General features: G+C 43.6%; 1 protein-coding gene across 3 annotated transcripts in view; it reads left to right on the top strand.

Annotated features, from left to right (window-relative positions):
* The window catches only part of PDZD2 (PDZ domain containing 2), a 200767-nt gene that overhangs the window by 135244 nt on the left and 38053 nt on the right, over positions 1-27470 (top strand). For all 3 annotated transcript variants that reach the window (XM_027634814.1, XM_027634813.1, XM_027634815.1), the window contains 5 exons: positions 9282-9424; positions 10088-10220; positions 12193-12360; positions 25043-25154; positions 27138-27286. In XM_027634814.1, the coding sequence (XP_027490615.1) occupies positions 9282-9424; positions 10088-10220; positions 12193-12360; positions 25043-25154; positions 27138-27286 (705 nt within the window). The remainder of the gene's footprint in view (positions 1-9281; positions 9425-10087; positions 10221-12192; positions 12361-25042; positions 25155-27137; positions 27287-27470) is intronic.

The raw sequence follows: 27470 nt of genomic DNA, 5'->3' as shown, positions 1-27470 counted from the left end.
GGACCAGACTCAGGAGTGTGAAGGGCAGGAGTCTTGTTGTCAAAGGGGACTTGAACTGATCCAGGTCTGGCTGGCACTATGAGGGGCTTTCATTGATGAAGCCAGAAACAGCTTGGCTGAAGATGAGATGTACCAGAGCAGATTGGCCCCCTTTGCTTCCTCCAGCCACCACAGGATGCTCTGAAAGTTCTTGAAACACCAACTGTTAAAAGCAAAAATAAGACTCTCCCAGAATGCCCTTGAATCCTCTTGCTTCTTTATAGGCATCCAAATGAGTAAGGGCTTGAAATCCAGATCCAGATTTACCAGTGACCAGTGTAAAGGAGATTGGGCAGAGCAAAAGTGCTTTAATCATGAAGGGAGGCAGTTGAGAGGGGCTGGGACTCTGCATCTGCCTTTGAGTGTTTCTCCATTGTCAGGAATATGTGGCATGGGAGAAGTTCAGGGTGTGCACCAGTGGTCCTGGCTGCTGGTAGCACCATGGTATGGGGCTGAGGTGGGATGCTTTTCCAAGACAGAAACAAGTCAGCATCTGGTGTTCCTCCAAGCTGTGCCTGATGCTTTTCTGAAGTCACTGTCCATTAACAAAAGGAGGGAGGGGGAAGGGCAAGGGAATATTAATGCCTTGCCTCCTAGAGGTTTTTGGGGAGGTCTGGGCTAGAGGAGTGCTTCAAGGTCTTGCCTCCCTGTTGTTAACCTCATTACTCTGCAGTGTGTTGCAGCCACTAGCACAGTTTGCCCAGCCAGTTTTGCTCTTATAGCCCAGCTGAGCCCAGTTTGCATAGACCACAGCACTCTCCAGACTCATCAGTGTGTACACAGGTGCACACAGACGTGCATGTGAGCAGGAGTCCACCCAGGTCTTTGCCAGCCAGCACTTGCTTTTGTATTGCTCCAACTGCGCAGCACTTGCTCTCTTTTCATCAGCAGCTCTCTTCATTCCTCAAGCCCATTATTGCTTCCTTATTGAGATGGCTTGTCTTGCAAGGGGATGAATGCTTTTGAATTGCATTTTACTTTGCAGCTAGTAAAGGCTGACAGCCTTTCTGTAGCAGTACTTGCCAATTAGTGTTGGTAAATGCCAGCCTTACCTTGAGTTTTGGTTAATGGAAAATGCTCCTTATCTTGCCAAGCAGAAGAGGAAGGCTAACAGGACATTACAGGAATCAAAACATGAGGCTTGAAATAATACAATGGCTTTAAGCATTTTACTGTTTTGTTAAACTTGATGGGAAAAAAAATTCTCATCCTTTTGCTGTACCAAAATGAAAAACTTGCTGTAAGCAAGGTACTCTGGTGAAGCTGCTGAAGCTAAGTTGCTTTACATCAATTTTTTTTTGGCAACCTAAGCAGTAATTACTGTTTCATCAAGGCTTTTACTGGACTCTTATATGATGCATTTTTTAGACATAAATAACACTGGTTTGAGGTGTTAATGTAGACACTTTTAGTCATGCAAAGGCCATCCTCAGAATCTGATTCTGTTCTTAACATCTTTTTATCTGTTGTGTTTTCTTCCAACTTTCATTAACATGAATCCTGGGGCTATCTACTGTCTTGAAGTTTTAATGTGCACTGTGATAAGCATGCCTTCCCTCTTCTTTGCCTGTTTTGGGTTGTAAACTCTCTTAGGGACAAGGACTGTCTTTTAATTGTAGCTGTACAGCACTGACAAAACTTGGCCTTGCTTTCGCTTGGGGTTTTAGAAAGTGCTTTGATGTAGCTTGTAGTGAAATTACAGTTGATATTTTTTGCTGCTAGTTATGTTCCACCTTGCCATAACAACAATCATCACAACTTTCTGGGGTTAAGTCACCTGCTGCCAATTTTTTTTGACTGACTTAAGGTTCTGCCTGCCTTTGCTGTGATTTAAGTGATAGCTACAGCTGTGGTAGCTGTATGCTTTAATTTTGAGTAGCAGTCTGTCCTTTTATGCTGTTTTTGTAGTGAATTTTCTGAGGGTGTGATAGAGGGTTGGATGTAGAGATAGTTTGGTGATGGATAAGTTGTAATGTGTTAATGTATTGCCTTTAAGCGAAGTCCTCACTCTTGGAAATGAGCTATCACCAAAGCCAGCGCAGGTTGTGTTGTAGGAGGTCTAAGCCATGCTCAGCTATCACCAACCATAGGTGAGAGCACCAGTAGGGAAAGCTCTTCCCACCTACACAGAAAGTGGGTCAAGTTTTTTTTTTTTTATTTTGTGTGTTGTATTAAAGATACAGCAAACCCACAATTGGAATGCAAATGGCTAACTTTGGCTGAAATGTAAGTTCACACCATTTTATGTTTTAATCATCAAGTGTGAATGCTTGAAACCAAGTGGACATGCCTAAAAATAGAGCATGCTGTTTGCTTAGGTGCTGTAATGTTTCAGGCTTTTAGTTGGAATTATAAAGCTACAGACACTTAATTTTTGAGGCAGGGTGCTGAAAGCACTGAGCAAACCCAAAAGATTCTTGTTGCTGACAGATGTAATACCAGTCCCCACAAGTGACACCTCTTTAGCTGGCACTGGAGTGTCGTGACCTACTCTAGGCTGGGCTTTAATCTACTGCAAGCTGCAAGAGTGTTTTCTGAGAAACTTCAGACTAACCAACCAGCCATTCCCAATAGCCCAGCAAGAGAATGAGACTGGGTAGGGTACTCAAGGGCGTGCAAACACTTGTAACCTTAAAAGCCTAAGCTTCCCAGGGGCAGTTGCCAGACCCCTCCAGGGTCGGAGACAGCTGAGAAACCATTCGTCTGATCTCTCAATAAAGGTTCAGTTGAAGGCAGGAGTGGAGCAGCTCAGAGAGGTGCTATCCAGATGGTGATGGTTCAGGATAACAAATGACTCCAGCAGATTTTTGTAAGGGGTGATGGTATAGTTCAGGTGCTTGCATTGGTTGATAAAATGTTTAAAAGGCCTTGCCAAGGAAATGATGTCAACATGCAGTCTGTCTCGGGAGATGGATCCCTGGGGGACAGTCTGCTTTAAGTCACGGAATTTTATCCACTCTGTTTCGATGGCTGTTTTGTGTATTTTAATTACGTGTTTGTGTTTGGGGGAAGGTATGTTTTTGCTTTTGACTGTTCCCCAGGCTTCATCCCCTAGGACACTTCTCTTTTCATGGGGAAAGTACTCACATTTCAGTGAAAGGATGCCAAGTATCTGGCGGCTGTTTGTCCAAACAAGGGGACTTGTGAGATCAGGAGTGGACACTTGAAAGTAATCACAGTTGTGTCCTGGCTCCTACTTAGTTTGAGGACATGGAAAGTTCATATCCTCAATGAAGTGTAATACATATTAAGGGCTGCTTTGGTTTGGGGTTTTCCCCCGTATTTTAAGTGGTGTAGGAGACACCCACTGTATGGCTTGCATCATCCAGACAGAGGCGGAAGCCAAAGGCTTCAGTGGTTCAGTGCTAAGAAACTTTCATAAGCAGTAGGGATGGACAAAAAACTCCTGTCTTGGAATAATTTATTGATAAAGGAATTTAGATTCCCCCTCCCCCTGCCCCCACCCTGTTTTTGATTATCTTGGAGTTGTTTAGCTTGCTTGTGCAACAATGAAAACAAAACCTAGGGTAGTAGATGAAAGCAGGAGTCCTGCTGTCAGATCAGCCTTAAAAATAACCTGGCTAAGTTCAGACGAAAAATATACTCATTATCCACTAATGAAATAATTGCCCTGTTAAGAATCTGCAAAAATCAGATTTTGGCATGATTTTTTGGTAGTGAGTCATTCACATTAATATCTATGATGTGAAGAGTGATGGCTTTTGACTGTATCTTGAGACTGACGCATTCAAGCTGCTCACCTGGTATGTGATCATGCAAGTTAATTCCCCAGCTACCGATCTGTCTTTCCCACCTGCCTGCTGGGGAGTAGGGATAGTGGAGGAGGCATGATGTGGCCCGAGATGGGGCAGGCAGCTGGGAGTAGTGCTTTTAATTTATCCCACATCAGTGAAGGGTGCTGGCGAGTGGTATGTGCTAGTATGGCCATCCCAGTGTTCTCCCTCTTCATGGAGAGAAGGATGCTGTGCTACTGTTAATGTTGTGTGTTTGTGTTTGGAGGATTTTGTGCTGGTTTTCAGCTGTGTGTGATCAGCATGTTGGCTGCCAGCTGCTGTGAAGCCTATTGAAGTAATTTTTTGTAATGCATGGAACTTAGGACTTTCTCTTAAGTGTCACGTTTCCAAAGCAGCTTCGTGGCTTGTGAGTAAGATCTCACTGTTTGCTTTTGCTGCTCCTAACGAGAAACCCTGTGAAGTCTGAAAGAGGGAACTGGTCCCTGCAGACAGACAGTAAAAATTCACGTTTAAATGTGGAGGGAGGGAGACATCCTGTGGGTTGCATTTGGGTCTGTGGCAGTCAGTCAGTGCGTGAATACAGACTCAGTACATGGTTATTGCTATTCTGATCAGGGCTTATCTCTGTTTTTATTTTAAAATTGTTACATGTTTACATCAGGTTCGTCTGAATTGCTGCTGTGACAGAAAGTGCTTTTTCATAGACAACTATTTTACATTTTCCATTTTACTGGCTGGCTTTTTTAACTACTTACCGCATTTCTGTTTTCCATTTGTTTACACCTTGCTCCTGCCAAGCTTGTCTTTAATAAAAGATTTCAAAGCAATTTTTTCTTTTGTATATATAGATTTGCAGCTTCTTGAACACGGCACAGTCAAAATCAGTCAACCCCCTTTAAACTCCCCTGCAATTAGCTAGAGAAGGAGCAGTGTTGGGGGAGAACGGCTCCGTTGTCTTTCATTCACTTATTTATTTATTTTCCTCAACAACTCGGAGGAAAAACGTTCCTTTTTGTTTTATTAATGATGTGCTTATGAAATGGAGCGTTTGATGGTATGCACCCGGAGCAGGCAGAAGGCGAGCTTCCCCACGTCGCGCTGGCAGTGTGCTCACTTTCTGATCTGCAGCACGCTAGTTTATTCCAGATGTAGGCTCGCTCTGAACAGAGGCTGCCTGATGTACAATGGCTTCACCGTGGAGAGAAACGGCCTGCAGGGACCCACTAGAAGCTGCCAGCTGTATTCTCTATTCTCACTTGCAGTCAGTTACATAAGATGACCCTTTGTTTTCGGTTGTTCCCCCCCCCCGCAATTAGTCCAAATAGAATATTTATACTGTCTTTAAAAAAAAAAAAAGTTTTAATTATTTGTAACTTAGGCACTTTGAAGTTGATCAGTTTCAAGTGGAAAAATCTGGTCCAAACGGCTGCCTGCTTGAAAGAGCCAAGTTGGGAGGAAAGTTGAGTCACCTAAAAGTGATGTAACTGCAGAGAACAAAAATTAGCCATTAGCCCAGCTGCAACCTGACTTGACCATTTGTGTTTCTCCTTGCTGTGTGAGGGAAGTCAAAAAATGCAGGTCTGGAAGGGATTTCAAGGGATGACCAAATCTCATCTCCTGCTCTGAGGCCAACTTTGACATATGTGGGTTCATCATGCCCGTGAAATCCTTAGTTGGGAGGAATCCGCAGTCCCTCCATGTAGGCAGGTCTGCTGCTGCTCTGGGATTACAAGCAAAGTCAGTGGGGTGGATCTGAGCAGAATTAACATTTACTCTCAGGAGATGGGGAACTCTAAAGGGGCATTCTCGCTTCTTATTCCTTTGACACATTTACAGCACACATGGGTGTCTTTCTGAGTGTCCATCTTGGCCAAATCACAGGTGAATGAAATTTTCTGGATTGTCATATACAAGTATTCATTCCATGATATGTAGTGAGCTCTTTCTCAAATGCTGCTGCTGCTGTGCTTATGGCCTGCCTTTGGTTAGAGGGATATAATTTAAGTCTCCTTAAGAGTGACCAGGGCTGGATATTGCCTGTTCCCTGGCTGCAGCAGGAGCTGGTAGTGCCTTGCTCCCTGTTCTTGGTGAGGATCTCTGGAGTTTGAGATACCTGGCTGGACCGGCATCAACACATCTGTGCTTTGTGCATGAAATGTTTTTGCACCAAAGGCCTGCGGGTGCACATGTGCATATTTTTTGTGTCACTGGTGAACAAAGTTGGGAGGGAATGTTATTCTGAGTCATTTATAAATGAAGCTGTGAGAATTATTCTGAGAGGATGGGAAAATTCAGATGTTAATAGAAATATGGAACTTACAGCAGCCAAGCAGCAACTAGAATTGTGCAGCTGATCAAAGGAGACTGGTCAGCAGTTAAACTCGTCCTCTGGGCAGGGATTATGCAGGCTCCAAGGGCAGTGACATCATACCTGCAAACTGCCAAATCTAACTACACTTGGTGTTTCCTTTGGGTGTTGTAAGTCTCTGGAGTGGAGTGAATGCACCAAAATCCTAGCTTTCATTTAAAGACTAAGTGAGCTTGTAGTCTTTTTGTTTATGAAGGAAAGTTTGAAAATATGATAATTCAAAAAAATTTCAAAATTAAACACGTGCTTCACTATTTTTTTTCCCTTTCCTTCTTTTTTAAAGCATTTAGGCCTTGTGTTGTTGAACCTGGGAATCTCCAGTAACTTAACAAAGCTGGTTTTAAGTATAATTTAAATGCATTTACAAGTCCTTGGAATTGGCACAGAGCTTTACTATTAGGGCTTTCCTGTGATGAACTAATAGAAGATGCTCATTCAAAGCAGCAGCATTTTTATCCAGCTGTGAAGTATCCTGTGTTCCTCTGTGCAGCTTCCTGGGGAGGGAAAGGGGGTTCTGTTGGACACCCCTTTTCTCCAGAGGCCTCAAGCAAAGGCTGGCAATCTACTCTTTAATACTTAGCTTTCAAAATCTTGGAGTGACGTCCCTCAGAGGTACATGTGTATTGGTGGGGGGTGTTTGCTTTGCAGTGTGTGGTTAAATGAAGAGCTATGAATGTTTTATGAGGAAAAGGGAAAGAACAGTGTGAGGGTTTCTGATTTCCAGTTGATGCCGAGTTGTTTATTCCCAGTGAAATGCCTGCAGCTGACCAGAGGGGACTCAGGGGACAACCTTTTCTTTCACAGGAGTAGGTGAGAGTGGCATATGAAAATGAGTGAAAGAAATACATCTTTGGGTACATGCCAGGTGTTTTTATTTTGGATGTGTTCTTCTGTCCATGCTCAGACTGAGTAGTGTTTTACTTTCAAGTGCTTTTGATTTTAGTGGGCGTTCAAGGGGAATAAGGCTTGCACAAGAGCAGCGAAGTCTTGCGATTTGCTGTTTTTAAGTGCTATGTAAATGAATATTCAAGAGTGGGTCAGTTAAGGGTAAATTTGGGATTTTTTTTTTTTGTGTAATAAAATATGCGACAGTGAAGAGCGCTGAGGAGTGCAAGCCAGGCGCTGCACATAGTGGGCCTTGGTGTAACTCGCATTCCAAAAAGCTTTTGCAGATCATTAAAGGCAATTTTATGACTGCATTGTTAAACTTTATTGAAAGGTCTGCTTCGAAACTTGGTTTAACAACAGGACATTTGAAGTGGCATCTTGTGAGGAGAATAGATGGTCATCGTTTCAGGCTGGGCTTGACTGGGGGAGGCAGAGGGATTGTATTTCTCTGTTATACTGTCTTCATTATTGGTGCAAGGTACTTCGTAGCAATAAAATATCTCTGGAGCATTTTCATGCTTTAGCTCTGTTCTGTTTTTAAAGCGGATAAACATAGTTGACTCTTGCCCCTGCATTTAACACGGTTCTCATGTATCACTCTAATTTATTTTAAAGTATCCTCTGTCCTGACATGTCCTGTTACTCAGCAGGAGGCTGGCCTTTTGTCAGGCATTGAAGATCCCAGTTAAACCTTGTTAGAATATTGCCCATGTTCAAGGCTTTCAAGTTAACAAATTACCTACAGGTGTATGTGTTTTCAGGCTCAAACTTTTGGGTAACCTCTTAAGAAATCTGGTTTGTTTTTTATATTTCTCCTACCTGTGGTTCAAGGGCTATGATAGATTAATATTAATGTTAACATTCCATTTAGTGATGTTAATATTGATAATTATTAATTATTCTTGTTAATTTTCACTTTGTTCCAATATCTGAAAAACTCATACTGCATTTAAAAATTTCGGTGATTAGGTGAAAAACAAACAAACAAACAAAAACCAAACAACCCCCCCACATTTTCCTCATTTAATAAAGGCTCTGATAAACAACATTGGCCTAAAATTTGCAGGTTGCTGCCACAACCCTTGGGTTTGCTGTTATATTTAGCAGTTCTCCTTCTCAGAAACAAGCAGCAATTTGTGCACGCTCTTCACAGTTTGCCATGAAATTTTAATCATCTTTGCTACTTGGGCGTTTGCGTACTGCGAGAACGTTACTTGTGTGCATAACACACCCAGTCAGAAATAGCTGACCTGGTGCCTGGTGACTACAACACATGGCTTAAAAATCCCCTCCAAATTGTGCACTTTGCTGTCTTGCAAGCTTGAAAACTTCCAAGGGTTTTTCATAATTCTGTAATCCTGGTTCTTCCTCTCTTTGGGAGAGTCTTGCCAATTGCCTCACGTGTCTTGCTTGCTTGTTTTTCTCTTTCCTTTTTTTGCTCTTCTGCTATCCGTCACACTTGTGTTTCCTTGTACCCAATCCTGCCAGTAGAACTCCTGGGAACTAGTTTGTGTTTTGCATTTTGTATTGCTCTGGAGTTTGTAAACTGCTTTTTGGATACATATTTATAATAATTAAAAATAACCAAAACTAATAAAGGTGTCCTGACCATTGCTTATTACCTTGGTTATACTGAAAATTGTTCTCTGCAGTGGGTAAATTTATTATTTACAATCTGTACAACAGCTGCCCACTAAGAAATATTTGATTGGCAGCTGATAATTTGAAGCTGCTGTTTTCTTTCCTGTGTCTCAAATCCTGCAAACCCCTCCGGAGAGGGAAACAGTGCTATGTGATGCCAGTCTGGTCCCTACTGCAACAGCAGCTGTGCTACCTGGTGTTCAAGGTCCCCCTTGGACCATGTCTTGCTCCTCTGCAGCCCTGCACGGCTCATCCTTGAGTTTTGGCGAAGGGGTTTGAGGCCACTTGTTGCTTCGGGAAGGACCAGGGCATTGAGAGCATCACCTCTGTGTGGCTCAGAAAAGCTGCAAACATCCCTGCAAGGAAACCTCTACGTGTTGACCCTGCTCTGTGCTGCCTCTTCCTTTCTGCCTCCTTCGCTTGGATTGCAGCTAATGTAGCAAAGCTCAGCAAAAACACCCGTATAACCTGAGCTATACAGGTGTGCGGTGATGGGCAGCACGGTGCTAAATAGCTCCCTCCTGTAGCCTCCCAGCCCTCTCTTGGTGTCCAAATCCAAATTCAAGGACTCTCTGCACATTTTCTCTCAGCGAGAAGGTTGCCGCATATGGAAGATGCACATCCTGAAGGGGACGGACGGGCTGGGAATCCAGATAACAGGAGGCAGAGGGTCAAAGAGGTCCCCTCACAGCATCATCGTCACCCACGTGGAGGAAGGCGGCTCCGCACACAGGTGAGGTGATGGTGTTACCTTCATGGGAGTGGGTGTGATGGAGTAGCCATGGACTATCCATGTTAGCCAGGTTCATGAGGCAAGTGTGGGCGTTTTGCCCTCCCCGTGTGTGAGGGTGAGAACATGGCATTTTTAGCATAAAAAATTATTTTTGTGTTTGATCACTGAAGCTTCTTCTAGCATGTTTAGTCCAGAATGTAGACAGATCAAACAGTTCCTTAGTGATTGAGTGAAAAGCAAGGAGCCTGATGGCTTGTAGGGCTTTTTTCTCAAGTCCCTTTTCGGAAGATGGGTCTTTCCCATAGAATTGGCAATGTGTGAGAGCATGGATTGTGCATCTCAGGTTGTGCTCACTTCCAATCCTGGCCCTGTTCCCTGACGGAGTGGAGATGGAGCTGCTGCTCCCTGACCAACTCCAGTGGGTCACGGAGAAGACTTGGGGGATCTCAGCCCTGCCAAGAGGGTGAGATGGCTCTAGCTGTAACAGTGTTTTCCTGGGGTTACCTTTCTGAGCCCCTTTTTTTTGGAGAACAACATACAATGCTAGCTTAGTGTCAGTGAGATCACGTGTTGTCCATGCCTCCACATCCCACTGTGTGCCACCGGTGCCGGCACTGGGGGAGGACCACCCTGCAGCTCCATGTTCCCGCTCTGTTTCTGCAGGGATGGCAGGCTGATGGCTGGTGATGAGCTCCTCATGATCAACGGGCAGTCGCTGGTGGGGCTGTCCCACCAGGAGGCTGTGGCTCTCCTCCGCTCGGCTGCTGGCCTGGTGCAGCTCGTGGTCTCTAGCAAGGTACAGACCTCTCCCAGGTGCTATCACAAATGTGCATCTGCAAATGTTTGTGCCAGTGCTTCGTGAAAAGGGCATATTTTTGATAGGCAATCACATGTGCACATTTGCTCCGCTAAATTTAATGTACAGCAAGATGTTACCTAAGTTTTGACCAAAACCATTTTCTTAAAATACATGCTAAATAAAGCAGGCTGTTCTCCGCCTCCACTGTGTAGCCTCAGTACCTCTAATCTCCATCCTGCGTGTGTGCCTGAGGTCTCCTGATGATGATCTCTTGGCTCGAGTTCCTTATTTTGTCCTTGTTAATAGTGAGGAGTGGAGCTCTTACAGATAAAGGAGCATGAAATTTCAGGGAAATGAGAGTAGAACTCATTTATCAGTTAGGCTCTTCATTCTGCTTTGAGCGCAGAAGAGGTTGAGGGGATATTAAATAGTATTTTGTCCTTTGTTTAAGAAAATCCTGCCAACCCTTGTTTGCTCTTCTCTGTGGATCACATCCTGCTGGCCCCCCCCAGCTTGGGTTGCTGCAGGTGTTTGGTGGGTGGCCAGTGGGCTCGTGAAAGCGCCCAGGGGTCTCAAATAAGGACCTGCCTGCAGGGTGGGTTCATCAGGACCTTTGAGGGGGTGGCAGGAACATCTTGGTCCAAATGGACCACTCCTTTACCTGCATTTTCAGGGTGTCAGCAAGCCACTGTGTCAGTATTTTTATATTTTTTCTTAGCTTCACCTTTCAGTTTCCTCAGCCATCTCAATGCCCATTTTCTGTGGCTTTAATGTCTAGATGCTCATTGGCTTCCTGGGATGCTTTATGCTCATGTTTTTCAAGAAGAGGCTCTATTCTACCATATTGAAAGTGAAGAGCCTGTAACTTCTCTATATTTCAGTTCATTGAAGACAGTCAAGTTCACTGAATATCTTCTGTAGGATCACAGCTTGGTATTAACCTTACCAGTGTTTGTTCTGGAAACAACACACTTGGACATGAAGTAGCTACATTTTTTGTTTCTTTTAGACAATTGGATTCTGTCAAAACACAAGGCAGTAGACTGCATAGATTTCTCCTTAAGCTTAAAAACTTGTTCACATGATGACCTCATCATGAATAAGCTCATGGCATAAAACTTCATGTTCCTGGTCAGGCTGTGAATCTGTTTGTCCTGTGCTCTGTGCACTTGGGCAGTTTTCATGTCCCTGGAAGAAGGACTTGGAAAGGCAAGCAGTGGGAAATCCACCCTGTGCCATGTCTCAGGCAGTCTCAGAAAAGGTGTAAATGGGTGAAGTGTTCCCTAGCAGCTCCTTTGGGGCCTTATTTGTTGGTATAGGAATGCAGCCTTGCCTTTTGGCCTGGTGAGTGCTCAGGAACATGGAATTTGTTCCGAAAGCAATAAAATGAGAGTCTGTCTGGCCACTGTTTTCAGCTGATGCATGTGTTTGCCTGCAGAAAATATGCCAAAGACTGGAAACAGATCCTGAAGAATCAGGACTGAGTTGGTAGAGGATTGGTGGTTCAGTTTTCATTTTGTTCTCCTGAGCAGTGTTGTCAGTGTATTATTCTTATGTGTGTAGGTAAATAAATGTGTGAAGGGAACATCCACAGGGAGGGAGCAGGAGCGCAGGGTGTGATTTGGGAGGCAATGAAATGAGTAACGAGGTCTGTAAACTCTCAGTCTCCTCGCAGTAATGTTTAATAAACCCAAAGTGAGGAGGAGCAGGCTTCTGGAGAAGTATTTATTTTCAATTCTCCTTTATGAAATCTAAATTTTTTAAACATGTACTGGCCCGTATTTATTATATATGCACTTTAAAACCAGGACTGCTTTTTATAACCTGGTCTTTAAAGTCTGAGCACATGGAAGTGTGTAACAAGGGGAGGATTACCAGGGAGCTCACACTTGGCAGGTGAAATGGGTTTACTGTGACACTGGTGTTTTTTCTGCACACAATGTAACGTATTTTGTTGTCTCTCGGGTAGGAATCTTCTGAAGGGAATTTTCTGAAGTGTCCGTCTACCAGTTTGCCAGACTTGCTTAGCACTTGCTCAGTCCAAGACTCTGTCTCTTGCACTGACAATAAGGAAAACGAAGAGCCAGAAGAAGAACATGTGAAAGGAGTGAATGTGTCTTCTGAAAAACCGGTCACTGTAAGTGTGGTTTTGGTGCGAAGTTTTCACTCTCTCCTCTGATGCCTGTTTGCATCTGTCACATTCTTCTACAGCCTGACACAGAGCAGGTCCTGGGGACGGGGCCATGCCACCCAGCCCTTCATTGCATGGGATGTGGGTGAGAAGCTGCAGTGAGGATGGCAACTGCCACAGCACCTGCCATCTCTGCAGCAAGGCAGCAGCACAGGGAGCAGGAGCTCCAGTGTCCTCCAGCCTATGTCGCAATCACGGTTTTGTTTTTCTCTCTGCCCTTGAATTGTTTTCCACCCACTTCCACTGCTTTTGTTGGATCTGATGCAAAGTCTCTCTCAGTGCTTACGCACTTACACGCTCTTCTTTCCCCTTCTTTTGTAACTAAAGCTCTTTAACAGTTTATGATCCAACTCTTGAAGTTTGTATTTGCTTTGTTGAAGCCAACAGACAGTTTCCAGTGGAGGGATAGGAAGTCCTGGCTGTGAACCGTAACTGAAGTTCTGCTGAATAAATGCTGCCAGTTGATAATCTCACTTGCATTCCCTTCAGGGCTGTATTAAGAAGAGATTAAGTGGGTTATTGTTATTTATTTGTAATGTAACAGCTCACTGAAACTTCATTGGTCTTCTAGGCCTCTCTTGTGTTGTACAGACAAAGAATAAAGTGATGTTTCTGATCTAAAGAGCTTGCAGACTGATTTTCCAGCAAAGGAAAGCAGGTGGATTCACTTGAAGCTTGTATCTATTTATAATTTTCTCGTTTTGTCTTTTTTTTCCCCTTCTTTCTTCTGCTTCAGTTGTAATAAATATCCTAAACCTTTGGATGGCTCAGATATGATACTGGTTTGGTGATTTGTTTTTATTTTGTATTCTTACACTTGCCTGTTTCTGAGCAAAAGGCTACTCCCCAGGATGAGTCTTGCACTGTAGTCAAACTGATGCTGGTATTCACTTCCTACCTGCCTGTCATCTCTGGCATACTTTGAGTCAGTGTTTATAACAGTTCTCACTCTCACACATCTCTTTACTCTGACAAGTTTTGTTATTTCTACACTGTCTTCTCATCTATGTGCCAGGGTACCTTTTTGGGGGGAGGAAGGGAAAAACACATAGTCAGGGGATGCTTAGCAGTGATGATGGTGTAGTGTTTGTGTGCTAACTCAAGTGGGCACCTAAGCATTCTTTTGACTATCAAAATACTTCAAATTCTTCTACAAGCCATGGTTCAAATTCTGGTAATTTTTTCATAAGGCTGTGGCTCAGCAACACTTCAAAATAAAAATCAGTTTTGTCAAAACCTAATTATATGTGGCTTCATGATGCAGCTCCCTGGCATTCCAACGACTCTTTCAGCACATGCTAGGAATTATTTGTCACTTGATTTACTCCTGTCTTTTCAGCAAAGCTCTGCCTGGTGGACAGTGACGGCTTTTTTTAGTGTTTCCTTTCCAGATTAACATAATGCTCAGGGAAGCTCAAGGTAGCTGGGGTGCACGTGACTGTGAAGACACAGCTACATGAGCATCCCAGAGCCCTTCGGCACCGACCTGAGTTTGGAGCCTTCCCCGATGTCCATCCCAGTGCCACTGCAGCTGTCTGTGGTGGTGGCCTAATTCAGAGCCAGCTGGATTTGCCTGCCTATCTGACACTCTCATGCCTGATGGCAATAACTGTATGCTTTTGTAATAAACCACTGGGATATGGAGGAGAAATCACAGAAATCTGGGTACAATAAACACATTAGGAGAGTAGCAGCAAGATTTTTTTCTTTTTCTTTCCTCTATTTCTATTATTAATTTATTTTTTTTTTTAATGAAAGGGTGTACTTTAGAGAGATGTAACAAGTTATTGGTGACTTTTGGGACCTCTTCTGTTTTTCCTTGATCCGCAGATGAAATAATTACTTTTCTGATCCGACGCACAGGGTGTCTTTGCATTCCCCTTGTAATTGCTGTCTCAGCCTCAGAGTGCAGAGGGGCTCTCTGCAGCCTGGGCTGGGCACTCTGTACAGTGTAGACCTCCCAGCTCTACCCTCGTCCTGATCCGTCCTCATCAGATCACAGCCTGAGCTGAGCTGGGCTGTGCAAATCCTGTGTGCCACCAGGCAGGACAGAGGAAGGTGAATGTATGGAAAAGATAAAATTCCCAAGACTTTTTTTCACATGGCAAGATGGTGGGGATTTTTTGTAGCAAAGCTTAGAAGCTGATTTCAAGGCCAATATGAACTCAAAGCATCACATGATTTTATATTTTAAAATATATGTATAGTCACAGATTATTGCAAAGTTGCTTTGGAAATCACTGTTCTTTGCTGCTCCCACACTCCTGATGATATTCACATGTCTTCTCTTTCTCTCATATATATTTAATTATATTTATACTGTAGATAAGGGATGACAGTGTGACTGATGATTAAAGAAGGAATTAAGCTGGACTATTTTTGATCACTGCAAATGTAATTGTATTAGACTTCCAGGGTGGGTGGTACTGAAGGACTGGACCAGGTAACTGAGACTGTAGTCTGAGTTTAAGAGTCAGATGTCTTAGATTTGAAACTGATTCTCCACCCAGCTCTGGCCAGCAGTTGTCTTCCTCACCTCTGACAAGAGATTAATGGATTTTCTTGTTTACTCGGTGGGGTTTTGTAGGGACTCCAAAGGGATGCTGTCAGGTGCTTGGTGGTTATGTAACAGTGAGTAATTCAGAGTGATTTATTGTCAGCTGAGGCTTCACTGTCCGTTTTCTGACCCAAACAGTATATGTCTAATTCTTAAACAAGTAAAGAAGATACTTCAAAACTTGCAGGAGCTCTTAGGGTTGTCCAAGGTATTCTTTCATTAACTTCTCTGTAAATACAGTTCATTGCTGAGTATTCAGAACCGTGATTTATAGACCTGATGGACTGTATAGTCTTGCTGTTAATGCTTTAGCACCTGGTTGCTTAAAGGCTGAACAAGGCAGAAAAAAACAATCACTTGGAATGAAGGTATGTATTCAAATCTTCATACTTGTAGTTACTTAAAACTCAGCTGGACCAGGCTCTGAGGAACCTGATCTAAGTTGAATCTGTTTTGAGATGGAGCCTGGACCAGGGATGCCCCAAAGGTCCCTTCCAAACCTGGCTTACCCTACAATTCTATGAAAAAAACCAATAAAAAAATATTAAAATTATCTTTTCTAGTGACTAAAGGTTGAAAATTTCCCTGTGAGCAAGTTTTTTAAAAGTCTTGAAGTTCTGCTCCAGTGTTTCCAGAAGGGAAATGGAGTCTGAGCTAGTCAGCTTCCCCAGGACACAGCAGAAGGGTCTAGTGACACTTGAAAACTGTAATTCAGGAGAAATATCACTTTCAGTCTTACTTGAAAGTCCACTTGTTAAGTTTCATTAATAAAAATTTCATAATACAATTTAATTGAAGCTCTGTTTTTACAGTCTCCTTATGTAAAGCCCTGTTTAACATGAAATGACCCTTAAAGTTCTAACTTTAATAAAAGTTGTGCTGCCAGGCAGAAAAAGGTTACATTAATATCCTTTAAGTGCATTTCTTTCAGAGCTGGTTGGGCCAAAATATTCCTTAACTTCAGACACAAAATACTGGGCCAGAGAGTCACGTTGTCCTAAATGGTACTGAGGCACTTGGGGGATTTTAAACTCCTCCACCCCAATCCATATTTTGCTGTGTGCAGTTGACATTGCTATTTTAAAATATCATTATTTACATCCAAGTGAAATAGGATAATATGATAGTATTTGCCTTGGATGATTTATTTTTAATTCTAATTCACTTTTACTAGTATTTCTGTTCTTGAAATTGAATCTGTCACTTTACTGCTGGCTGATGGAGCAACCTGGGAAATGAACTCTAAAGAGAAAGCTCATCTGCTACGAATTTGCAAAGTGTCTGGTGAATTTGGAGCATTTTTGGTCCCTGAACAGAAGCACTTGCCGTTCTTAGTTGCTCCAAAAGTTATTTGCTTCTCTTTCTGGTAGTGCTGTGTTGTTCAATATATGATGGTCTGAGTACTTTTTAAATGTCCAGCGTCAGTGACCAGCTTCACATTAACGGCTTGAAATCCCTGAAAGCTACTAAATATAAGAAGAGGGCATCTGCCTTGGGAGGTTTGGATCTGTGGTTGCTGGAGGCAGGGATGGAAGGCTGGGGACTGTTCATCTGTACTTAAATCATGTGCTTTTCTCTTGGTATTTGCCATTTGCAATGCTGGAGGCATAAACCCTGAGCTGAGTCTATTCCATGCAGAACAGAATTGTACAAAAGAGAAATTTCCTGTTTGAGAAAGGAGATCATTATTATCCCTACCTGTTGAGGGGGAGCTGGGAAGGGACACAGTTTGCTTCCCCATGCCCAAGCTGGCTGTGCAGGGAAGGCTGGGGACACAGCCTCTGGCAGCAACCTCAACTGCGTGATCCTCTGATGTGGGGTGTCAGGCCCCTTTTTACTGATGTTTAATCATTTTGAGTTGACCTGAAGTGTGTGATGTGTTGCCTTCACATCAGCTGTCAGCATGTTGCATGCAGAGATGGCCGTGACCCAGCAAGGTTGTCATCCTCCTACCAGTAACAGAAACAGGATGTCTCCTGTTAAGGTTTCTTGCATGATCTGCGTTACCTGATCCCTGCCAAAACTCTTTTTTCTTTTTTTTCTTTTTTTTTTTTTTTTTGGCTAGACATGTAGCTGAAAGCATATAAGTAAACCTGTTTGTTGAATAGGAAGAAATGCATTTGTTTAACTCCCCTCCCTCTCCATTTATGTTTTTTTTCCTGAGCTGTAGAACTGACCAGTTATTTTCTGCCATGAGCCTTTCTGTCCTACCAGGGAATCCATACATAATTACCTGTAGACATGCAAGCATAATAAAGACAAGGATAACAATGCCATAAGTTTAAAAACAGTCTTGGGGTCAAAAGTTCTTCTGGAAACACTTGGAGAGAATTTCAGAGAAAGCATTAGCATTGAGAAGGAACAGGAAGCATAACTCAACAATTAAATGTGTGCAGAGTGTGGGGAGAGGCCCTCGTTACTTGGAGGACTGGAGTGTTTGTTCCCATTAGGGCACTGCAGTCTCAACAGAGCCTGCAGAAATACAGCTCACTCCTCAAAAAGCACTGCATGGCTGGGAAAAAAGCAAGAAAGGGCTTTTACTCTTTCAAGAAAGAAATTTGCTTTGCTGTGAAATGCTCTACTTGGGGTAGGGGAGAGGGAGAGAAATTGAAGAACCTGGTGTGGGGCTCAGCTGTGGCCAGCCCTTGTCCTGGGGCTGCACCTTGGCATGGCTCAGAGCTGTTACCCTTCCCTCATGCTGTAGCTGCACAGACATGCTGGTTCCTACGGTGACTCTAGATGTGAGTTTTCAAAGTAAGTACAGTTAGGAATTTGGGCAAGGGAAAATGATAAAATATTTGGAGACCAAATCTGGTTCACAGGGTGTGTGTTGTTTCCAGAAGCCCTATCATATTAAAATAAGCAATTGCAATTTGTCTTATTGAGGAGGAGTTGTTCAGTGATGGTATGACACTGGTCAGGGCTGGGGGAAGGTGTTGGCACACATTGCATGAGTTTGGGGAGGAGGATGGGTGCTGAAAGGCCCCCAGGGGCACAATGTCACTGAATTACTGCTTTTCACACATCCTGAAATTCACTTGTCAAGGAGACATTGACATGAATGTGTTCTCCATGTCAGGAGGGAGGTCCTCAGAGCACTCATATCCTTCCCTGAGCCTGGTTCCTAGCCTTTTAGGACCACTTTCTACTGCCTCCATCTTAAAGGCAAGACCAGAGAAAACTGTTTCACCCAGGGGCTATTACTCTGCAGGTTTCTCTGTAGACATGAAGCAGTCTACAAAATGTGAAATATCTCTTTTTGCTTGGGCTGGTGGAAGATAACCTTTTTAACTTGTCCATAAATATCAATGTAGACAATGCGCAGTTATAATTTTTGCTCTTCCTGTGTGATATGTTTGAAAGCTGAGTCAGCAGAGCAATAGAAACACAAGTTTATCTACAGTACAGGTTCTGCATGGTCTTTGTTTTTGTGAATGAGGGTTTTTCCCATAAAGCGACAGATACAGTACAGCCTGTCTCTCCTTTGGCTGTTTGGATAACTGCCCAGTTTTGAAGGAGATGAACTGCCTTTAACAAGCTAAAAATAACACCCTCATGGCACTGGAACAAGAGAGATGCTGTCACAGCCATGTGGTTCACATACATTAACAGAAGGATGATAAAGACTCTAGGATTTGAGACTTAGTGTGAATGTCGCATCATCCCATCTGCAAATTTTTGAGTGTGTACATGGTCCAGTCTTAGTTGGGCTTGGGTAAAACTCCTTTGAGATGTGCTGTGCTTGAATGCATGCAACCTGTATAATGCATGAGGCTTCAGATCCTTGATACAGGTATGAAAGACACTTAATGGTTGCATATTCTATATCCTCCTGTGTACTTAGGGTGGTATAAAATGTGGATTTGGAGCTGAAATGCAAACTCCCATGAGCTGTGTCATGGGAACACACTCTGCAACTGGGGGTTGATGTTGTTGTTAGGAAGGTCTTTCTTTATTCTCAGGAGAGCTGTTTATTCGGAGGACTGATTATTGCTTGCTTTGTCCCTCACTGTGAGTAGAAAGGTTGTCATTTAGGAAAAAAAGAAAAAAAAAAAGATAAGCAATTTATTGTTTGTTGTGATGCAAAGGCTCCAGATTTGTGCTAAGCCACTAACTGAGTGTTTATTAAAGAAAATAACAGAGGAGCTGAATGAACTTTCACATGACTTGAGTTCCATGGGTGTCATAGAATCAATGAATCCTCTAGGTTTTCACTGTTTACCAGGACCAGTCTTCTGGGACCTCTCTGCAGCGCATGGAGACATCTCGTGGACAGTGACTAAATTGCATGGAGATGTGTCCTACTTTTGGTGTTCGAGGGGAAAAAAGGATAAAGCATAAAAAAGAGAACAGCAGGGATCTGTTTGTGTGCATTTGATTTCCTTTAGCTTAGAAGCTGTTTCTAGTGAAAATCGTAATATATTGCAGAAGTAGAGTAATCTGGTCCAAAAAGGATTGGGAACTGTTTAGCTGGGAGCATCTTACTGTTTCCAAGGCATATGCTGTCTGTGCTATGTGTTTCTTGGAGAACTTAGCTGTGTTAGCCATTTCCTGCATTTCTTCCTATTTAAAATGATATTTTTAAAGTTTTTTCTCTTCAAAACATTATTAATAATTTTAGCGACTGTTTGGAAACGTGAAAGTGAAATCTGCTTTGCTTAACTGCAGCCCTGACCAGTGAGTCATTGGAGCCAGCACAGCTGGGATCCTGCTACATCAAGAACCTGCGAGTATCCTCTGGACAATGGTCAACACGCTGAGGCTCTTGGTATCAAACACATCGAAGGAGGTTTTGGAGTGTCTTGCGCCAAATAAGTAGAGTGTTCTGGAAGATGAGAGTAGCTTAGCTCTGCCATAGTTTCCAGTCTGTTTGCTGAGGCTGCATGGGCAGGTATCGCTGCTGGCTTTGTTCTGGTGAATGCTAGGTTATGTTTCATGTGCAGATTTGTGTGGGGCTACTCTGTGGACTTTGTAAAGAGCCATAAAAAACAGCTGTTGGGCGTTTATGCTTCCTGAAGCAAATGGTAGTGCCCCTTCTAGCAACTGCTGCTTTACACTGAAGGCTTAGGGTAGCTTTTGAATGCAGGCATTTAGTAAAGTGGCAGACTAGACATTCTTAGAGACCACTTTAAAGGCTTTTGTTTTGTTTATTTGGCATTTCCACCTATTCAGAAATTAGGGCAGCTCCAGTTCTTGACTGTTTATCAAATTCCTTGACCTCCTGCTGCACGTGGACCAAGAGTTCTGCAACACTTCCTTTAAAATTCAGTAATGCAGGCCTTGGGTTCCCATCCCCTTTGGCTAGGCAGGAGGAAGTACAGGCTACACCTGGTGATATCAGCAAGTGTAATTCCCAGGGGAATTACTTGCTAGTGCTTTGTTTCACCAGCAGTGCTGAATAGAGCCCAAACCTGAGCCCTCCTGGAGCCTTGCTGGTGGAGCCTGCCTTGGGCAACATGCAGAACTGCTCTCCACCCTGTCAGCCTTGCCCTGGTGGGAGAAACCAGGGCACAGGGTTTTTCTCAGGTGCCAGTTAAGGCACTGAATTAGTGCTGACATGGAGGTGATGTTCCTTCTCTTTTCCTCTGTCCATGGCTCAACGTGGTTCTCTGTGCTTGAGGGGTTTTCTCCCCTCATGACGGTGGGGAGCAGTGTTGCAGTGCCCTTTGAAAGAGGGGAGTCCTCTAGCTTGCACCAAAAATTACTAAATCCGGGATTAAATTGGACTTCTCGTGAGCCCCATGGCTGAATTGATGGAGCTCCCTGGACATTGGGAGGTGCTGCGTTTTGGAAAAATGCCCCTGGGTGCTGCAGCCCCTGATGCAGTGTGTCCCAGCTCATCAGTCTCCTTCCAGGGTCTGGGAGGGTTTGTGCATGTCCTAAAACAGAACAGTAAGGCATGAAAAAGTCGGTGCCATCCAAGATTAGAAAATCCGTGTCCTCTCCATCAATTGCAGTGTTAATTCTCGTAAATTATAGTGCTGCAGTTTGTAATTTATCTGGGAGATGGATTCAATTAAATTGAAAAAGAGCTAATTTAAAAGTGAAGGTATTTTACTTTCCGTGCAAGGCAAAGGGGCATGTGGAGTTCCCTGCCTAGGAGATACATTTAAGGCTTAAAGCATGCTGTGCCCCATAAAGCAATAGATAATTGCACAAATAACTAGAACAGATAGAATTGTAACAGATCTTGGAAGAAAATCTCAAAAACTTTTGGAAAGGTTAAGGGCTCTAAGGCATCAGCCAGTCTCAAGAGGCTAGGAAGAAAGACTTTGTTCAGGAAGCAGGTGAAGCCAGGTTTGCATTGGGTATTTTGTGTTTTTCTCTGGAGGGTCTGTGCTGGCACCTCATGTAGACCCGTTGGGTCCATCCTGATGGTTGCCCCCATACAGCAGTGTTGGGATGTTTCATGTTTAAGTGTTTGGAATAGTATTGCTTAAGGAAAAACTGTCAGTTCCAAAGAAGATGAGGAATTATCCCATGGAGCTTGTGCAGGGGCACAGCCATTCCTCTTCCACATTGCTGCTCTGAGGAATGGCAGTGGTCTTGCTGGTGGACTTGCTGTGCCAGTGCAGGTGGAGCTGAATTTGGCATGCTGCAGAGTCCTCAGTCTGATTCTTGCTGTTTCACTCCCAAACTACCAGGTTAAAACTGTCTGTGTGGTGCTCACGCTCTGCAGAGCAAGCTAGGCTGTGGCGTGGAGAGTCAGGTGGGCTTGCAGATGGGGAAGGCAGCAGCTGAGGAGCTCTGCAAGGGCAGCAGTAAAGCAGTTTGCTTATTAAATTGTATCATCCCCTGTGTGCCGTCTCGTTTTTGTAGATCGGCAGCAATTGCCAAGCTGTTTGCGGTTAAACAATGCAGACTGTCATAATCCTGCTCCTCATCTCGCCTCATTAAGAACCTGGTCACGCTGGAGCTTTGCCCGGGCGAGGACTCCGAGGGCAGTTGTTCGTCCTGGTGCAGTGCCAGGACCGTGTGTCCCTGATAGCGCAGTTTCCTTTGAAATCAATTGAGATGTCACCGTCACTTGATCCCGGAGCTACTTAATGAACTGGCAAAATGGGCTCTATTTTTAGATCTCCCTTCAAACTACTGTGTGTGTTAAAGCTCCCCTTGTCCTTAAAGCCGGGACGGCATTGGGTAGGATTTATTGGTTTAGTTTAATACGAGACCTACAGAACTGGAATAATAAGCTTCATTTCCTTGAAAGTGAGGAAAATTAAAATGGCATGGTTAAACCTGGGCAGCCGCCTCGAGACAGTAAAGGGATACATTCATGGCCAGAAGGATAAGGTGGAGCTGGGTTTTTCTTCTTGTCTAAGTTATAGGAGAGCCAAATACGACAGACATATGCCTTTGGGGAGCTCTTGCAAGCTTTGTAGATCGGATTTCTAAGTGTTTTTTGAGTAGGATAGAACTCCTGGTGGTTTACTAGGCAAGCTCAACAACTTAAAAAGAATATCTGCTTCATTGCAAATGCTAGACCGTCTTTCCCTACATGTTTATAATTAATGTCATAAAAATACTTTTGCTAAAACAAGAAAGAAACACAGACGTAGGTAATTTAATTTTTTTTACTCCTTGTTGTAGTCTGAAGCCAAGTTAGATAAAATATAATTTCAGGAAACTGCTGAGAATGTCTTGAGGCATCCATGTTTACACACACATGCCCTTCTGGGGATCATATGTGGGGTTTGGGGGTTTGATGTATAGGCTCACAGCCTCCTGGACTGTGCAGCAATGAGGGGAAGGAGCAGGGGGTGCACAGTTTTAATGCAAGTGGCAATTGTCTCCTGTTTTTCCTCCCATCCCACCAGATGGAAATCTGTGTAACTGCAGAATGCATCTGTACTTTGCTTCTGTGGCACAGTCAAAATACATGTAAGCAAAAAAAACATCATTTAAGCAACAAATGAAACTCAAAGTCCATGTAGTAGAAACACAAGATGTACCAAACAGGTCTCCCTTTAGCCTGGGCTCTGGGTGGAAATTGGCCCTGGCAGAAATGATTTCACCATCTCTTTGTACACTCTATAAGTCATTTTTTCTACCATCCTCTGAGCTGGAGGAAGTGGTCCAGCTTTGGGCTGGGAGTTGTGTGGTTTTACCAAGTGTAACTGCCCATGTCCATGCACGTGGCAGAAACCAAACAGCTCTATAGCTCCAGACTTGAGCTGGGTTATGCTCAGCTCCAGAAAAATCAGGTTAGACTCATCCATGTCTGTTAGGATCGTTGAACAGTGTACTAGCAAAATTGTCTGCTTTGGTGAGGCATCCCTCTTGTTTTTCTTCATCCCTGTGCTTCATATATTTCTCCACCACAGAGTTAACATTGCCCTTCTGCACCAGTTGTTTTGTACACCTGTTAAACCTCCAGCTACATGATTTTTGTGTTTGTGCAAATGATTTCTACCTTTCTACAAGGAAGGCATTCTCACTTCATAAAGAGTGTTTTTACTAGTATGGTAAATTTCATTGTAACTTTGTGAGATCCATGAGGTCCCACCTCATTTTCAGATGCTTATGCTGTCTTACAGGTATCCCAGAAGTCTCCTGTAGGGAGAGTTTGTGATGCTTTGGCTGTGGCCTCATTGCTGATGGGTGAGGTTTTGAATCTGATGTTTTACATCTTTTCTGGAATGAGTCCCTTATTAGGATGACCACATAATAAGTGCTGGGTTTTTTCAGACTGATGAATGAATCAGATGGATCTGATTGTACATGCAACTGTGAGCTGCAAAGCATTTGATACTAGAAGTGGACTCTGGAGTAGTTGCTGCAATGCCTTGAAAAATCAACAAGAACTAGCTAGGGTGTCCAAACTCTGTGTAAACTACGTGTAGGTGTTCATGTTGAAGGGAGAGGGGGAAAAAGCAGTTTTCCAGCTTCCTGTTTTCTGCCAGTTTTGTGGTTTCCTGAAGTTTCTACCCTTCAAACTGAAATCATGAAGTCTAGACTGTACAAAAGATAAACTTTGAGTTTCTTACCTTGGGGATAAGAAGGACTGGGGAATGGGAAGCAGGTTCTGGGAAAGACTGACATTTTTAAGATTGACTAGTAGAAGTAGAAAGTATTTTTACAGTGAAGTGTTTCATCACTTGGGTGGGATTTTTTTTGAAACTGACTTCCAGCAATTTAAATAGTACATTAAAGGTTTAATGCTACTAGTAAAGGTTGTATTGGCAGTTTTGTCATCCTTGCCATGATCCGTGTGAATAATCGTGTAGAGGATGCATAGTGGGTAATGGAGTGAGAGTGTAGAAGAATTGGTGTGTGCATGGGGGAGTGTATTGAGGATCACGGTGAGATGGCACATCCTGGAAAACGTGACTGTTGTAGCTTGGTAAAGGGAGCAGAGAGTGGAGAAGGAGTTCACCAGCGTCTTTCAAAAATACATGGGCTGGGGAGTCTTTGCCCATGGGCAGCTCTGCTCATCCCTGACCACACAGGAGCAGGAGGCAGGAGATATGTGACCTTGTCACCTGCATCTGGGCAAACGCAGCTGGTAAACAGAGGACTCCTGTCCTAGTGCCTTTACTCAGGGTGACGGGGTTATGATTCCTCATGTAAATTTAAATTACGCATTTCTAGGCTTTTAAGTGCTTAGTGGTATAATCTTCTTAACTTTCTGTTAAATAAGCTTTTCATCCATTGCATTAGCATTCAGTCGCAGACAGTAACAATAAAATAACAATTTAGAAGTGGTTTTCTCTATAAATATATGATGTCTCTGGAATCTTGCAATAAAAAACTACATTAGAATTTTGATAAAATGCATGCAGAAGCACCTGAATGACGTGCCATGGGTGGTGGAGGCGTTCTGGGGGCATTAGTGTGGTGCCCTGCAGAGGATGCCTGGCCATACAGAGCTGTACCTTTGCCTGTTGGTAAGATGTGCAAGTGTCCAAAGGCATTGCTGAAAATTGCTTACAGAAATGTGTGCTGGCTTAATACAATGATGTGTTTTGGAAGCAAAGATGATATGCAATGGAATTTTCTGTCCCTTAGTAAAAATGAGAGGAATTGCATCAACAACTCTAGTTAACAGGATTTTTTTTTTCTTCTTTTTAGGTGATGGAAACTGAGAAGTCTCAAGATCCAGCCTGTGCAGAAGTGTCCAAAGGAAACAACCAGAGTCCAACTTTGGGAAGTGGCATACTGAAATACAGAAGTCGATCCCAAGGTAAAACTGGGTTGATAAAAGATAGCAGTAGTAGAATTTTTCTGTTGTGTATTTATTTTAGCTCTCTAAAAGTGAGGTAGCATTTCTTTCCTTTGAAGATCACATTACTTTATTTTGGAAGGAAAAACCCATCTGTAAGATGTTTGCATTCAGCCTCATGAGTTGAACTATTGTAGGGACAGAAATATTATGCAAAACTTTGGAAGCTTCTTTCTTTTTTTTTTTTTCTTGTTCCTTTTTTTTTTTTTTGAGCATTTGCATTCCCTGTATATTTCAGTGTGCTCTGATACTGAGATGGAGGGACACATTTCAACATGCCATCACCAAAATACCCATTATGACGAATAGTCCCCAAACTTTCTATTGCTTTGTCCCCAAGTCTTAAAATAACCTGTGTGCAGAGCTTGATCATGTTCTCATTCCTGATGCTTTCTGAGGCTCCCTGCCTCCTGTGTTCACCTTAATTTCCAATTTCTCATATATTTTTAGCGTCCTCCAGGGAGCTCCTCTGCCAGTAGTCCCTGTGGCTCTTAGTTGGTGGCTCACTGGGGATCCAACCCCAGTTCCCTTGGGTGCTGATGCCCTTGGGCTGTGGGTGAGCCTGGAGCATCCAGCAGCCTGGACTGCAGCGTGGGAAGGGAAGCTGCATTGAGAGATGGGCAGTAAACACAGAAATATAACTGTTATCCTTGAAGAATTGAGGGATAGGTGATGGGAAGCCATTAGTTTGTAGGTGCCAGGAGGGCTTGGGAGCGAAAGAAGTGCCAGAGTGCCGGGTCCTGCCGAGATAGCTATCCTGTCTGTGTGCAGCAGCAGCAGCCTGTGTGCTGGGGGAAGAGGAGTTTAAAAAGTAATTTTACACCTCGAACCAAGGATTGGATTTAAATTGCGCTCTGGGTGGTGGGTGTGAATTCTGCCTGTGGATGCATCAGCAGAATTGATTTCATGCTGAGGGAAAACAAGCGACTGCCCCGGCTCCATGCTCCGTCCCTCCCCGGCACTGGCAGTGATGCTCGTGCAGCCTCCAGGCAAGGAGGAGGTGGCAGAAAACGTGTTTGGGGCTCTCCTGGGCAAATTTGCAGTGTTTCTGCCTCAGCCCATGACGTGTGAGCCCTGTTCCCAGGGCACAGACAGGGCAGTGAGGATGAAAGGAAATCAGAGCTTCTGCTTTCCATGTCAGCTCCAGATTCACATTACTTTAAACCAATCTTACAATCTTGTCATGAAATCCAGATTGTGCGAATTTGGCGGGTGTCTTGGGTTTTCATCTGTAAAATAGGGGTTAATGGCCCTTCCCTGTGTGGTGGGGAAATGACAGGGATAAATCTGCAGGAACTTCTGTGACTGAGATTCCTGCGGAGACCTTAGAGAAAATGAAATTGGAGGAGCCTTGGTGTGAAGAGTAGGATACTCTGGCTAATTACAGGATGTCCTTCAAGACAAATAATTCTGTTTCTTATGTGAACTCTGCATTCTTCTCTTCAAGACAACTAGGATTGTTGCCGGAAGAAAAGAAAAGAGCGTTTATTTGGCACATTTTTCCTTTTTCCATTCCAGTAAAAATGCTCAAAGTGACATGACACTTCCAGAAATGAATATTGCTACAGTGTGAGGTCTTTTAATTTTAAATAAATGAAGCTCGAGAGCTTAGTGCACTGGCAAATGCCATTGGGTATGAACAGCTGAATTTCTTTTCTGTCCCTGAGCTACGGCTCAATTATCTTCTTCTTTTCCTTACTATCACAAGTGACACTGCTGAGGAGTTCAGCATCACTAAAAGGTTGTAGAAAACCTATGATAGCAGGAAAAGTTCTTGTGTGAGTGTGATCAAAACTGGTTTCTAACTGCCCAGTTGGGAACTGCATAGCATTGTCTTAAGGCACTGTTTAAGTTGGGATTTGCAGGAGGTGATTATTGCTTGCTGGTGAGAGGTTAAAGCAGCTCTGAGATGTTTGCAGGATGTATTTCTGTCGTTTTCCCTAGGTGCCGGATCCCGCTTGGAGTCTGTGGGAGAAGACGATGAGCTGACAGTGGAAAATGGTGAATCTAATTATGAAATAGCAGTGAAATATTCCCGAGGTGGAAGAAAGCACTCTCTACCCCAGCAGCTGGAGTCAGCAGGAGCCAGACAGGTGGGTGGAAAGGAGAGGCTGGCTGTGAGCACCTCACTGTGCTCGGTCCTTTGACATCTGTCTGGAGCTCATAGAAGGGAGTGAGGGTCACAAAACAAGACCATGTAGGTACGTCACAGGGACTGAAACCAGTAGGCTCCTCTTCCTCTTCCTCTTCCTCTTCCTCTTCCTCTTCCTCTTCCTC

The sequence above is a fragment of the Corapipo altera genome, unplaced genomic scaffold, assembly GCF_003945725.1.
Source record: "Corapipo altera isolate COAL_440 unplaced genomic scaffold, ASM394572v1 61411, whole genome shotgun sequence".
Classification (NCBI taxonomy): Eukaryota; Metazoa; Chordata; class Aves; order Passeriformes; family Pipridae; genus Corapipo; species Corapipo altera.
The sequence above is the reverse complement of the archived record's forward strand: the minus strand, read 5'-3'. Positions and strand labels throughout refer to the sequence as shown.